General features: G+C 43.0%; 1 protein-coding gene across 5 annotated transcripts in view; it reads left to right on the top strand.

Moving 5' to 3' along the window:
* KIF21B (kinesin family member 21B) overlaps positions 1-14,697 on the top strand; it is a 71,917-nt gene that overhangs the window by 36,059 nt on the left and 21,161 nt on the right. For all 5 annotated transcript variants that reach the window (XM_074222324.1, XM_074222321.1, XM_074222320.1 and 2 more), the window contains exons 14-24: positions 696-887; positions 2,596-2,795; positions 6,633-6,740; positions 8,387-8,455; positions 9,076-9,305; positions 9,691-9,838; positions 11,970-12,164; positions 12,290-12,391; positions 13,356-13,521; positions 13,890-13,941; positions 14,132-14,189. In XM_074222324.1, the coding sequence (XP_074078425.1) occupies positions 696-887; positions 2,596-2,795; positions 6,633-6,740; positions 8,387-8,455; positions 9,076-9,305; positions 9,691-9,838; positions 11,970-12,164; positions 12,290-12,391; positions 13,356-13,521; positions 13,890-13,941; positions 14,132-14,189 (1,520 nt within the window). The remainder of the gene's footprint in view (positions 1-695; positions 888-2,595; positions 2,796-6,632; positions 6,741-8,386; positions 8,456-9,075; positions 9,306-9,690; positions 9,839-11,969; positions 12,165-12,289; positions 12,392-13,355; positions 13,522-13,889; positions 13,942-14,131; positions 14,190-14,697) is intronic.

Raw genomic sequence — 14,697 nt, 5'->3', positions numbered from 1 at the left:
CTCTTAACACAACCCACTCCTTCCTAACCCCAAGAAAATGTGCCTGTTCTATGTCTTTTGAACCTCTTGGGGATCCTTCAGATTCAAGGCTAAAAATGTGTGATTTCAGTAAGAGGAGTATCCAGTCAGCATTTTGTAGAATGAGTCCTCGCACAGTCCTAAGATCTCAAAGTCTGATGTCCTTGTAGAGGGATCAGCTCCCTGGTGTCCCTGGCAGATGGTCATCAGTCTCTGGACTCCTTGGTAATGGAGTATGACTAGAAGAATGGGGTTTTAACTTCAAGCCCTACAGAAAGTCATGAGCCCAGTTTCTAAGGCCCAGTCTGCCTGGTTAGACTATAGAGGAAGTTCTGCAGGACAGCCCTCATTCGGATTGACCTATTTCCATCTAGATCTTACTTATTTAGTCTTCATTGCTGACCCTAGGAAGACTCCTATATTTCTATTCATAATATTATATAAGGTTTATAAAGCTCTTTACAAATATCTCATTTCATGCTCACTGCCACCCAGGGAATTAGGTGCTATTATTCTCATTTTACAGATGAAGAAACTGAGGCAAAGTTTCTGAGACCAGTTTGAACTCAAATTTTCCCAAGTCCTGTCCAGATCTCTATCCATTGCATCAATTAATTGCTCTCTTCTCTTCTGCCTCTTTCTCCTTCCCTTCCCTCCTCATACCCCTCTACCTCCAGAGGTGAACTACCAAGCCGACCTGGCAGACTTGACCTGTGAGATTGAGATCAAGCAGAAGCTGATCGATGAACTGGAGAACAGCCAGCGCCGACTGCAGACACTGAAGCACCAGTATGAGGAAAAACTGATCCTGTTACAAAACAAGATCCGAGACACACAGCTGGAGAGGGACCGTGTGCTCCAGAACCTCAGTGCGTATACACACACACACGTGCGCGCGTGCGCACACACACACACACACCATAATTACATATGTATATGCATGCATTTAACACAGTACACTTAAACATATCACATACACACAATACATATTAAACACACAAAGCTGCAGTGCACATACATAACACACTTGAACACAAATACAAGCATACACACATGCACAAGCTCACACTTTACATTTGCACATTATACATACTTATACACAAAAACACTTATACACTTACATATATGGACACTTAAACACACCTAAAACACATATCCCTAAAATACATACAATATACACTTGCAGTCCTGGACACCATTGCCCATCTGCCCCTGGCCCCAGGCCACCAGGAGTCTCAGTCTAGTTACCAATCTAGATTATGACTCAGTCACTGTAACTGGGGAATCAGAGCCACCAGAACTGGCCTATTCGTCTGTACAGAGCCCACCCAACACTAGCCCACCCATAGCCCTACTTCCTGGTCCTGTCATGTGTAGCCAGTTAGCTAGCCAGAATCAGAGCATGCTAGGGACTGGGCAAAACCATCTCATCAGGCCAGCACATAGCCTTCAGGGTGGACACTAAGAAATGTTTATTGATTATTGATTGATTGGTCTGAAAACTTGTTCTGCCCATATCAGTGAGGATTTCTTCTCAGGCTTCCAGATCCCACGCAAGCTCTCTCGGTTCATTTTCTTTACCTTCCTCATATTATTGTTTAGTTCCTTGTCTATCTTGTTCATTTCTCATCCTGCCAGTTCCTGTTCTCTTCTCTCAGTCCTCCCTCTTCCTATTATCTCAGTTCTCCCTTTCACACTGTGGCCTTCTCCCTCCAGCACAAACACACACATGCACATGCGTGCATGCACACACACACACACACACAACCTGTTTCCCATATGTTTCCCATGCCTTTTAGCCATCCTCAAGATAAGGAGCTAATGACTGGGGAGTGGGAGCTTCTCTTCCTATTCCAAACAGAGCTCTGCTAGGGAAGGTGAGGGAATGACTAGCAATGCATGATTAGTTCATTTCATCCTCACAACAACCCTAGGAGGAAGGTGCTGTGATTATCCCTATTTTTCAGTTGAAGAAACTGAGGCAAACAGACATTAAGTAACTTGCCCAAGGTCACACAGTTAGTAAAAGTCTGAGAATGGATTTGAACTCCAAGTCTAACAAGACTCCAGCCACTGAGCCAATGAGCTGGGAGAACTAATGGGTACCTTCATACCTGTTTTAGCCAATTTGAGAAAAGCATCTACCATATGGGCCAGACTCTGTTCTAATTAAATATGTGCTGGCCTGATTCTGGCTAGCTGACTGGTTGCATGTGAGAGGACCAAGAAGTAGGGTTAAGGGTGGACTGGTATTGGATGGGCTCTGTCCAGAAGAATGGGACAGTTGAAGGGGCCAGTTTACTGATTACAATTCCTAAGGACTGAGGAGTATAGAGCTAGGTAACCAGAATGAGACTTCTTGGGGGTAGGGGCCAGGTCTTGGACAGGTGGGCAGCAGTGTCCAGGGTGAATGTGTTGCATGTATATGTGTGTGTAGGGGAAATGAAGTGATTGCCTTAACCAAACTCACACAGTGAGGCAAGAACAGCACAGATCATGTTTCTGTTTCTTCCATTGCACCACCCTGCCTTTGACCTGAGCCCCATCTCTGCCCCTGCATCCTCTTTCCTGCCCCAGGTACCATGGAGTGCTACACAGAGGAGAAGGCCAACAAGATCAAGGCAGATTATGAGAAACGTCTGCGGGAGATGAATCGGGACCTTCAGAAGTTGCAAGCCGCCCAGAAGGAGCATGCCCGGCTACTCAAGAACCAGTCTCGTTATGAGAGGGAGCTAAAGAAGCTTCAGGCTGAGGTGGCAGAGATGAAGAAGGCCAAGGTAATTAGAGGGTGCAGGGAACAAGGGGAGATGTGTCCAAAATGGAATCTAGGAATAGGAAATGAAGCATATTTTCATGCTGGTTTGCATTTCACCAAAGTATTTTCCTATTCATTTAATTATCCCCAAATTTCTTACCTTTTCCTTTGGGTTTCTACTGTGGAAAGCTGGACTGGGCTGGGTTGGTCTATCCTGGAGAGGCAACTGCTAAGGCTCTGGGGCCATTGATCCTGGGGTAACTATGGCCTTGATTGTTCCTCCTTGACTCTTGCTGCAGTGAGGAGAGGCTCCCTCTCCAAAGAAGGCATTGCCTCAGTTTCCAAGTGTTGTATTGGCTCTCACTCTTCTGATTTGGCCCACACCTTCTACATAATCTTTAATCATCATCTTCTCTATATTTTCCATCTCCTATTTGTTCTTCTTTAACTGGTGGCTCTTTTCCCTGTCAACCCCACTCAGCTACCACTTTGAAACTAGGTCTCTTTATCTCAACCAGGCTGGAAATATAGTGACTGCACATGGCTTCGAACCCTCTACTGATGGGGCCTGGGAGCTTTGATCATCACCATTTCTCACCAGAGCCAGTTTACTTCAATTTAGGCAGCCTCACCGTAACTCAGCATCCTGGTGTGGGGGCTTGGTGAGGACATCCAATTAGCTTAGCCCACTGCAGCTCAAAACTCCCAAGTCCAAGAAATTCACCAGCCTAAATGCCCTGGGTCCTTCTATCGCTTCTCTACCTTATCTTGCTGCAGGGTCTTCTCTCTCAGGGTGTGACAGCCACTCCAACAAATAATGGGGGTCTTTGAATTAGCAGCAGCTCTTTTTCTCAATGGTCCTTAGACCAGATTTTCAGAACACATTTGCATATACCTAATGGTGAATTGGGAACAGCTCTCACTTGGACACTTGGATCTCTCCTACCATGATTGATAATATAAATGACTTTGTTCAGGGTATAATCAGACTATATGAGTGTTCTGTCTAGACTGATGTGAACTGTTCACTTTGGTGACAAACCTGGAATGGATAAGGATGTAGGTTTTCCACCAAGATCTAAGACACCAGGGATGAATTCTCCTGGTTCAAACAGCTAAGTGCTTCTAGGATATAGGAAACTTTACCATTTTGTCAAAAAGAATTGATGGAATGAGCCTGAAAGAAATCAGGCAGATGTCTCCACAGTAGAGACTTCTGGCTCAGGGTTCTTTAACCTATTACTACTCTCTTCCCTTCTGACATGGTGGTGGATGACTTAAGAGATAAAGACATAGGTGCCACTGACAGAGGAACATTATCTAAATAGTAGACAAATAATTTGGTCTTCTAATAAGCACTGATCTTGTAAGAAGGCAACAGTTCGTTGCTTTCAACAGCCAACATTTATTTTTAATGTATTTTTATTTATTTCACTATTTCCCAATTACATTTTTAAAAATTTTGAGTTCCAAATTCTTTCCCTCCATCTCATCTCTTTCCCATCCTTTGAGAAAACAAGCAGTATGCTGTATGATATCAATTATACTTGGGAAAGTCATGTAAAACATATTTCCATATTAGCTATGTTGCACAAGAAAACAAACAAAATAAAACAAAAATAAAAATAAAGAGTAAAAAAGTATACTTCAATTTGCATTCAGAGTTCATCTGTTCTCTCTCGAGGGGGTAGCATTTTTCATCATGGGACCTCTAGAATTATCTTGAGTAGCTAAGTATTTCACAGTTGAGCATCCTTACAGTATTCCTGTTACTATGTGCAGTGTTTTTCTGTTTCTGTTGACTTAATATCAATGCATAAATCTTCTCAGGTTTTTCTGAAACCATCCTGTTCATCATTTCTTATACCACAATAGTATGCCATCACAATCACATGCCAACACTTGTTTAGCCATTCCCCAGTTGATGGATTTCCCCCCAATTTCCAATTCTTTGCCACCTCAAAAAAAGCTGCTATAAATACAGGATTTTTTCCCTCTTTGGGCCTATTGTAGCCCTTAATTGTCATAGTTCTTGCCTTCAAGGAGTTTACTATAATCCACCATCTACATTAATGCAAAGCTCTCAAGATTGGCACCTGAACATTCCAACCTCATTAGTGAATTTACCACCTGTCGTGGTTATGAGAGACTCCAAGGAATTGGTAAGTTTTATGAACAAGGTCACAAAATCCTATGGATTAGATAGACCTCTTTCAAGATGAAACCTCATGAGGTTTGAGTAGGTGTTGAAGACATAACCTGTGAGAAGCACCTGGAGAGATTCAGTACCTCAAGGTGGTCAGGTGAGCCAAAGAAAGAAATGGTTCCTCCGTGCCTCAAGTCCGAAGCCAGGTCATAGTTCTTGAAAGTCAAGAAAGTAATGTTGAAAGATGTACATAGTCAGAAAGGTAGAAAATCTGAACATCCCCTACCTTTCAGTGACCCTGAAACTTTGGCTTTGATCATAGCCCAGCTCTCCTTGCAAAAGAACTTGTAGGAGAAATAACCTTGATCATCCTGCCATCATCATTACCCTTGACCATTAAACCTTCTGAAAGAAGACTAAAGACAGAAATGCTCTGGCTTTTATCCTAGATGTCAGAATCAACAAACATCAAGAAAGCAGTCTGAGAACTGTGTGGCCAAGATCAACACAATTAACTGTCCTAATAGAGAGAAGGCCAGTGCTGCCTATAATGCCCCCAAATTAGGATGCTTTGGATGTTAACAAAAAATACTGTATCCTGCTCAATATAATAAAGTTTGCCTGGTTATGTATATGTGAGAGAGAGAGAATATGAACCTAAGGCTCTCCAATCCCTCCAAGGATGTTTTTGTCCCAGGAATCAGGAGGTCCTCCTGCTGATTTGAGGGATGAGCAGTTCTTCCATTTTGCCTGAACCCACACTCCCAGGTATTTTGGCTGATGACCTGTGACCCAGCCATCTTCTAGATTTAGCATCTGGGTCATCTCCAGCAGCCTTACCACCTTTTCAGGTGTGAAACATGTGCACTGTGCAAAGAATATTCCTAAGAAGGCTGAAAAACAAAGCAAAGAGCAGCCTATTTCTTCAGGACAATCTTGGCTGTTGTACAAAGTACTTTATTTTCATGTAAAACACCAGGAGCTCAAAAAGTTATTTAAAATTTTCAAGCAAAGCCAAGTGCATTCTGATATCCATCTATTCTTAGACCATAATCACTCAGTTTCAGACCCTGAGCTTGAAGTCTTGAGAAAGTACTTTAGTTTCAATCTAAATGGGAGTTTAACTACCCATCTGTACCAGCCAGATATCCCCATAAGTCTCCTTAGGAGGGATGATGCGGCGTGACTGTAGATCAGTTGTAGGGCAGTTTTCCAAATTAGTGCCCTCCTCACTCATCGTGTAGCTGTCACAACAGCTGCTCAGCATAAGGTGGTTCACCAAATTGGCCCAGTGGAGTGACCTACAACTGAGTAAGAATTGAAAGGATAGATGAGTTGGAGAACTGCTTCCTTAGCGTCAGCCTTACAGTCTCCTGGTGCCTTCACAGTCCACCATTCTCACCGCCCACAAATGAATTGAAGGGTGCATTTCCTGCTACTTTACCATTTGGTTACGGTTCCAACTGTATCCTCCTTACAATCCTGAGATTTCATGTGTTTGGACCCTAGTGATCTGGCAATTTTTAACTTTTCCAAAGTTAAGTATTTAGATAACTATGTTGATTGGTAACAATAGTTATTGACCATCACTTTTTACCATCTCACACCTTTGTGTGCCCTAGCCCTGCATTCACTTGGTCTGAGGGCCATGTCTCCTTTTAGGAAGTCCATTTGTGGGTCTCTCTCACTAATTCTCTTATCACCCTTCCATAGGTGGCCTTGATGAAGCAAATGAGGGAGGAGCAGCAGCGGAGGCGGCTGGTGGAAACTAAGAGGAATCGCGAGATAGCTCAGCTTAAGAAGGAGCAACGGCGTCAGGAGGTGAGGAGGATTCCACTTTTCTTCCCTCACCACTACCCACCCCAATTTACATGATAAATAGCCCTTCTTGAGCTCTTCCTGCTGGATTCCTAATTCTTTTAGTTGTTGAGAATTCAGAAGACACTAGTGCTTAGGTTTGACCCTGGTGAACAGAAACATTTCCTTTTGATCTGGAATGAGTAGAAAGATGAGTGAGCAAGTCTACAATATTGGGAATCTGAGAGCAGCCATGAGGAAATGCCCAAGAAAGACCCAATTAGCTATAGTTTTCTATTGATTGGAAATAACCCTAATTCATAACATTGTGAATAATGTAAGTTCATTATTCAGGGAATCAAATCCTATGCTTTGCTAATATAGGACCTCTGACCTTGGCCAAATTGCCACTTGGGGATTTTGTTTGCTCATTTTTAAAATAAAGTATTTTCAGCAGGGTGAACTCTAAGGTCCCCATTAGCCCCAGAATCCTCATCTATCCTGTAGGGTAGTATGAGCATTGGACAATATGTATGAAACTCTAAAACACTAAACAGATATAAAGAACTGTTATTGTGTTGATCGACTTTACCTGATTGGTAAAGGAGAGAGCATCCAGAGGTGGGTAACCAAGATGCCATATGTGAAATAGCTTGGAGAAGAGAAAACTCAGGGGGAGGTGAAGGTGATGGGAGAGCTGTCTTCTATATTTGAAGAATGGTCTTGTGAAGCAGGCCCAGCGGGCAGAATGAGAAGTAGAAAGATGAAAGTCACCAAGATTCAGATTTTGGTTTGATAGGAGGAAAAACTTTCTATTATCAGAACTGTTCCAAAGTGCAATAGACTGTCTTCAAACACAATTTGGCTTACTGGTTCTTGTAGAGGACCATTTCCCTAAGTCACAAGATTCTCAAGGCAATGGGGTTAAGTGACTTGCCCAAGGTCACATAGCTAGACAATTATTAAGTGTCTGAGGCCAGATTTGAACTCAGGTACTCCTGACTCCAGGGCTGGTGCTCTATCCAATGTGCCACCTAGCCACCCCTGGAATGATAACTCTTAGAGAAGATTCTTGGGCTGGTTGGAAGGAAGTAGAAAGTAAGTTTCCTGAAGGCAGATGATTTTGTCATTGAATCTCCAGAGCTGAGACATAATTGGTGCTTTATAAATATTTTTTGGATGAATGGAGGTATTTTAGAGAGAATCTGGATGATAGAACTGCAGAATGTGAAACTAGAGGGGTCTCTAGAAACCCTCTCATTTTGCAGAGGAGAAAACTTTAGTCCAAAGAACTACACATTTTTCTAAGATCACATGGCTAGTTAGTGCCTTCGAAGCCATTATGATATCATCATGGGCAAATTTATCTAGGAATCTCAGGTCCCAGGCAAGGATGGGGATTTACTGTTACCTCAAGGTGTCTTGAATACAGGTGCAAGCTGAATGGTGGATATGCCTTCCATTCTCCAAAAGGACATGGTGGGTAGGAGAGTAGAAGTTCTTGGGAAGAATTCCCATGTTAGAACAACAACTGCAGCTAGCCCTCAGTAGTTTCCTTCTCTGTAGAGAGAGAGGTCTCTCTATTCTACTCCCTACAACTCACTGAACAAAGAGTACTTGGAAATCTTAATTACATCTTCTTTCATTCCTGACCCTGTTCTCCCATACAGTTTCAGATCCGGGCTCTGGAATCACAGAAGCGCCAGCAGGAGATAGTATTACGGAGGAAAACTCAGGAGGTGAGCTTATCCCAGTGGCACTGGGCTGGAATCTCACCTAGAATTGCCCCTTTTCCTCTCCTTTTGACCTACCACTATCACCACCACTGAGGTGACTTTCCCCTATGATTGGCTGTTCTTGAAGGGGGTTATTCTTCAATTCTTCTAGAGTTTGGAAGGGAATTTTCTTGTGGAAAAGAGACTTTTGATTTGGTGAAGAATTCTTCCGTATTGTGGAGTCCATAGGAGTCCTGGGCAGGGCAGCAGGTCTCTTACCTGCAGTATCTGAACTGTTGACTCAAAGATAGCAGATATTCATTTGCATGTTGTAGTAGAAAACATTTGCACATTTATTTTTCACTGTATATCAAATAACAACTTTCCAAGTTCCTTCTAGAGCTCAGGAGCCTAAATCTAATCTGGATAAATGAACATACGCTTTCAATAGACCCTCAATAGAAGGGTATGGATTGATTTATTATTCTAGCTATCCCTATGACTCAATAAAAACCTTGGGCTTGTTGGACCACCTCTATCCCCTCTCCTGAGGCCTTTCCTAGGAGCCATCTGGACCTTCTATGGTGGGATTTCTAGATGACTGAGGAGCATGAGAAGCCCACAGGTTTCCTCTTTCCTCTCAGGTGTCAGCACTTCGTCGCCTGGCCAAGCCCATGTCAGAACGGGTGGCTGGACGGGTAGTGATGAAGCCGCCCATGATGGATTCAGGAGCAGAGGTGTCAGCCAGTGCCACCTCATCCGAGGCAGAGTCTGGAGCCCGGTCCGTCTCAAGCATTGTGCGCCAGTGGAATCGAAAGATCAACCACTTTCTGGGGGACCCAGCGACCCCAGTCAATGGCACCCGTCCTGTCAGGTCAGACTGCATGGCTCTGAACATTATAGCTTGTGGGACCAGGGAGATATTTCATTCAAGGAGTCAATAGTAGAAACCCACTGGAAACAGTATCAGCCTCTTTTACTTTTTTTTTTTTTTATAAAACATAAACTCCCTAAAGTTCAGAGATTTTGTATCCCCATTGGCTGAAACAGTATGTACTTAATAAATCTTTTTTGGTTGATTGATCCTTCCCTCTCTCACTCTTCCCCTTGCCCTCTCCCTCCCCTCCTCTAACACATATAACTCTTGGTTGATCTACTCAGAAGAAACATTTGGTTGTTTGGTGTGGGTTGAGAGAGCAGTAGGGAGTCAGCAGTTGAGATCTGTTTCTTGATGAGTCCCCCTACCCCTCTCCCCTCAGGAAGAAGTTCCAGAAGAAGGGGGCCAGCCAGAGCTTCAGCAAAGCTGCCAGATTAAAGTGGCAGTCGCTAGAACGTCGCATCATCGACATCGTCATGCAGAGGATGACCATTGTCAACCTAGAGTCTGATATGGAGAGACTCATCAAGGTAGAGGAGAAAGGGGTCCTGGGGGCTAACTTGGAGGTGAAATGCCTTGATGCCTCTCACTCTCTATGGGACATTCACAAGTGTAAAAAACCATCATATCTTAATTTTGTGTCTACTCCACACCAAGTAGAGTACTATTCACACAGTAGGACTATATAAATGTCTGTTGAATTGAATTGAATTGAATTGAATTGAATTGAAGGAGGCAACTATTTATTAGAAAAAAGAAGCATTTCTTTTTTCCTTGGCTATGCTTCCTCTTCTGTTTGATTTGTCTTCTCTCCTTTTCTCCACCTTCTATTATCTGTTAGTTATTTTTTTAGTTTTATTTAATTATTATTTAGACTTTTTCTTTGTTTCCTTTTCCACTTTCCTTACCCCCTCTTTTTTTCATTTGGATGAATTTTAATGATGCTGATAAGTCTCTAGAAGATTAAACCTGAGTCTTCTATGGAGAGGGAGAAGGGAAGGGACAGGGTTCTATCCTTGGATTATCCAAGACTATATAGAACCAGTGCAGTATAGAGGACTGAGCACTTGAACTGAAGTCAGGAAAACCTGGGTTTGATTCCTGTGACATTTATTTGCAGTTTTTAAAACAGTGCTGTTCATAGTAGGTGCTTAATAAATGTTTGTTGGATGGATGCAAATATCAGTGATGATGATGATGACTATAATCATTATAGCAAGTGACTCTGAAGATCAGGTACGATTCTAATAGAAGTGAAAATGTGTGAGGTTTTATAGGAAGGGCATTAAAGGAGAATAATATAAAAAATAAATATAAAATAAAAATTTCAAGGCAGAGATTAGTAATACAAATAAAGGTATAGAGGTGGGAAAAGTACAGAAAGTGTCCAGATAATCACTGTTCCTTGGGACACAAAACTGGAGAGGTAGGTTGGGTTCAGATCATGGAGTATCTTCAGTGATAGGCAGAGAATCAGCTATGTAGATCTGGAAAGAATATGAGAGATCATCCAGTCCTCTTCCATTCCCATTTTACAGATGAAGAAACTGAGGTGTAGGGGGAGGTTAAGCAATTTCATACAGAGGATCAAAGGAGCTTTGATTTGGACCTGGAAGAGACCAAAAAGCCACTAAGGCCCTCCCTTAATTTACAATCCATTCCTTGTACTGTAGGAAGGCCTTTCTCACTAGGAGCTATTCTGTCATATCTTTGAATATAATTTCTTGAAAGTTAAAAGCACTCCATGTAAGATAATAAATTCATTTTTCTTATTGTTCAATTGTTTCAGTCATATCTGACTCTTTGTGACCCCTTGTGGGTTTTTCTTTGCAGATACTAGATGGTTTTCCATTTCCTTCTCCAGCTCATTTTACAGATGAGGAAACTGAGGCAAGCAGGGTGAAGTGACTTGCCCAGGGTCACACAGCTAGTATCTGAGGCCAGATTTGATGAGTCTTCCTGACTCCAGGATGGCATTCTATGCACCATGGCAACACCAGATGCCTCCTATACAGGATAGCTATTAGGAGATACTAATTAAGGAACAGTTGTTCCATTTTGGGAGAGTCAATTGAAATAATCCATATAAAGTGCTTTGCAAATCTTAATACATTTTGGGTAGAAGATGAGGACCAGATATATTAATATAGAGAGCAGAAGGGCACCTTCTCCACCATTTATAGTCTTAGAGAGTGGTGTCAAAGTCAAATTAAAAACTGGGACCCCTAATCACACATAAGAATCAAAAGTAATGATCCCTGCAGGCCACATGCTGACTTAGAAAACCATACATGTGTCTTTATTTCTCTTTTTGTTAATACATTAAAAAGAAATAGGAACCACATTTTAATCTGAGTCTGATGCACTTAGGAGTATTGTGGGCCACATGCGCAGGACCTCATGTTTGATACATTTGACTTAGAGCATTGAGATCATTTGCTCAAGTCATACATCTGTGACAGGCAGGCCTTCAAGCCAGACCTCTATCCACCATACCATATAGTCCCTAAGTGATGGTGGTGTTGATGATTATAATGGTGATTATGGTGGTGGTGGTGGTGATGAAAGTAGTATTATTGATGATAATGGTGATGATGGTAATGATGAAGATGGTGATGATAGTGATTGTGGTGATGATCTTCTCTTCTGTGTTATCCACAGAAAAGGGAGGAGCTATTTCTCCTTCAGGAAACACTGAGGAGGAAGAGGGAGAGGCTTCAGGAAGAGAGCCCAGAGGAGGAGAAGGGGCTACAGGAGTTGAGTGAAGAGATCGAGGTGCTAACAGCCAATATTGACTATATCAATGACAGCATTTCTGATTGCCAGGCCACCATTGTACAGCTAGAGGAGACCAAGGTAACTATCAGTCAGTACTGGGGTGTAGAGAGGGGCAGAAAGGAAACTAAGTTCAATTCTGTCTTCCTTTCCTGCCTCTGGGACTGATGTGGGGAGATTATCTGCCTTTCATTTCCCTATCCTAGGAGGAGCTTGATTCCACAGACACATCAGTGGTCATCAGTTCTTGCTCATTGGCTGAGGCCAGACTCTTGTTGGACAATTTTCTTAAGGCCTCCATTGAAAAGGTAATCATCTTCATCTTTGTCCCAGGGAGCCTGGGACTAGCGCTGGAAGGTACAGTAAGAAAAACCTCATCTCTCAAGTGATGAGACCAGGGAGGAGGGGAGGTGGCTACCTCCAGTTCTTTATTCTGCTACTTTGGACTGAGGGATAAGACAGGAAGGCAAAACGTGAAGAATACTTGGGCTAAGAATGAGTTGGATGGGTGTACAAGAAGGGAAAGGGTTGTAAGTGTGTGAATTCATTTCAGATACAAGCAATTTGGACCCTCAAAGAAATCACTCAGTCATAGCTTTAGAACAGGAAAGGACCTCAGATCATTTAATCTAACCCCCTCATTTTATAGAGTGAGAAGTTGAACAGAAATTGGCAAAGCTGGCATTTGAACTCATGTTTTTGTGAGTCCAAATTCAACTTGTTCTGTAGCTCTAAACTGCCATTTTGAAATCATAGGTTATCTAGTGTCATCCATACCTCTTACCCTTTCCTACTTCTTTATATGGGCATCACTGGATAAAGAACAGGTATATAAAGGCATTTGTGGGGGCTTAAAATCTAATAGGGAAGTCTAGAACACTGTCAAATCTCTTGGAAGAAAGAAATAAATAGCCCCAAAGGCTAATTGAAGGCAGAACTTAGGTATCAGGAGACTGCAGCTAGGAGGGGAATGATGTGATACATAGAAGGGTCTGGGGGGTCCAATAGGCATTGACCCATTCCAAGGGGCCGAAATGGAAGGGTTCCCTCCTTTATTATTATTATTATTTGTGTGTGTGTGTGTGTGTGTGTGTGTGTGTGTGTGTGTGTGTGTGTGTGTGTGTGTAAGCAGTCTCTCTTTCTGTCTTCTCTCCCCATTGTTTGATCCCTTAATACCTAGAAAAGGAATGGAGCACACAACCATCCCTAGGGAGTTGGGTTAGGGTAGGACAGATAGGAATGGGTGACCTCTCATTGCTCCTTCCTCATCAGGGTCTACAGGTAGCCCAGAAAGAGGCCCAGATTCGGCTGCTGGAGGGGCGGCTGAGACAAACAGATATGAACAGCTCCTCTCAAAACAACCTGATCCTGGATGCCCTTCGAGAGAAGGCTGAGGCCCACCCAGAACTGCAGGCCCTGATCCACAATGTGCAGCAGGGTAAGAGGTGAAAGGAGGGTCTCCTAGCTAAGGAATACAGGCAGCTCAAAGGTTCCATCAGCACTTCTCTGAGGCTAGACGTAAAGGAACTAGGGGAGCTGCTTAGCCCAACCATCGCTTGATACTCAGCCCAGTTTCATAGAATGACTTGTCAAGATAGTCACTTTGGTCTCAGGTGGATGGGATGGGAGGAATGAAAGGGGAAACTCTCCCCAGTCATGAGAGATGATTTTCCCCACCAATCGTGAGAGATGATTGCCCTGCCACAGCCTTCCTCAGCAAAGGCAGTGACTGCAAGGGATGGGGGGCACTTTTGGTCTTCCTTCCTCCCATTACTATAACAGTGCCTCTCATCTCCCTTTTCACAGAGAATGGATATTGCAGCACAGATGAGGAGATTTCTGAGTTCTCAGAGGGGAGGTGAGTTTCCTAAGGACTGGACTGGCAGCAGAGGGCTGGGGAAGGGAACCACGTGAGAATGTAGAGCAGCAGGCCTGGGATGAGATGGGAAGTGGTCTATCCCAAGACCAGGAGGTTATACCCACTGCTTTCTTGAACGTGGTAAAGGAATGGAAGGGACCCCAGTGAGTATGCTCTTTATCTCCCCTAGCTTCTCCCAATCCTTCACTATGAAAGGCTCCACCAGCCATGATGATTTCAAGTTCAAGGTGAGTAACCAGATGGCCTCTCCTTGTTTCTTCTCAGCCCTTTCCACACTTTGCAAGGGTCTTCCCCATTCCCTCCTCCAGTAATGACACATTATGGCTTCTGTCTTCTCTTTCCCAGAATGGTTTGCCATCATAATAGCCATTCAGATCATGGGTCTATAAGAGAGCCTACACAGTAACAATAATGCCAAAAATAACAGATCTATCATTTTTACTGTTCTCTGTGACTTAGAAAATATTTAACACTTGATATTCATTTGAGCCTCACTATAACTCTTTTGGATAGATAATACAGATATAATCATTCCCATTTTACAAATGGGTAAACTGAGGCCCAGAGAGGTTGCAACCTGTTTAGTATCAGAGTACTAAGTCTTCTTGATTCCAAGTTCAGGAATCCACTCTGCCACAGCTGAGCTCTGTTCCTAAAGTCATTACCCAGTGGTGTTCCATGATAAATCACCAATCCTCAGAAACTCTAGCCTGAAGTTTTCACCCTTAACTCTGT

Source organism: Macrotis lagotis, chromosome 2, assembly GCF_037893015.1.
Source record: "Macrotis lagotis isolate mMagLag1 chromosome 2, bilby.v1.9.chrom.fasta, whole genome shotgun sequence".
NCBI classification, from domain to species: Eukaryota; Metazoa; Chordata; class Mammalia; order Peramelemorphia; family Peramelidae; genus Macrotis; species Macrotis lagotis.
Note: the sequence above shows the minus strand (reverse complement) of the source record. Positions and strands in the feature narration are given on the sequence as shown.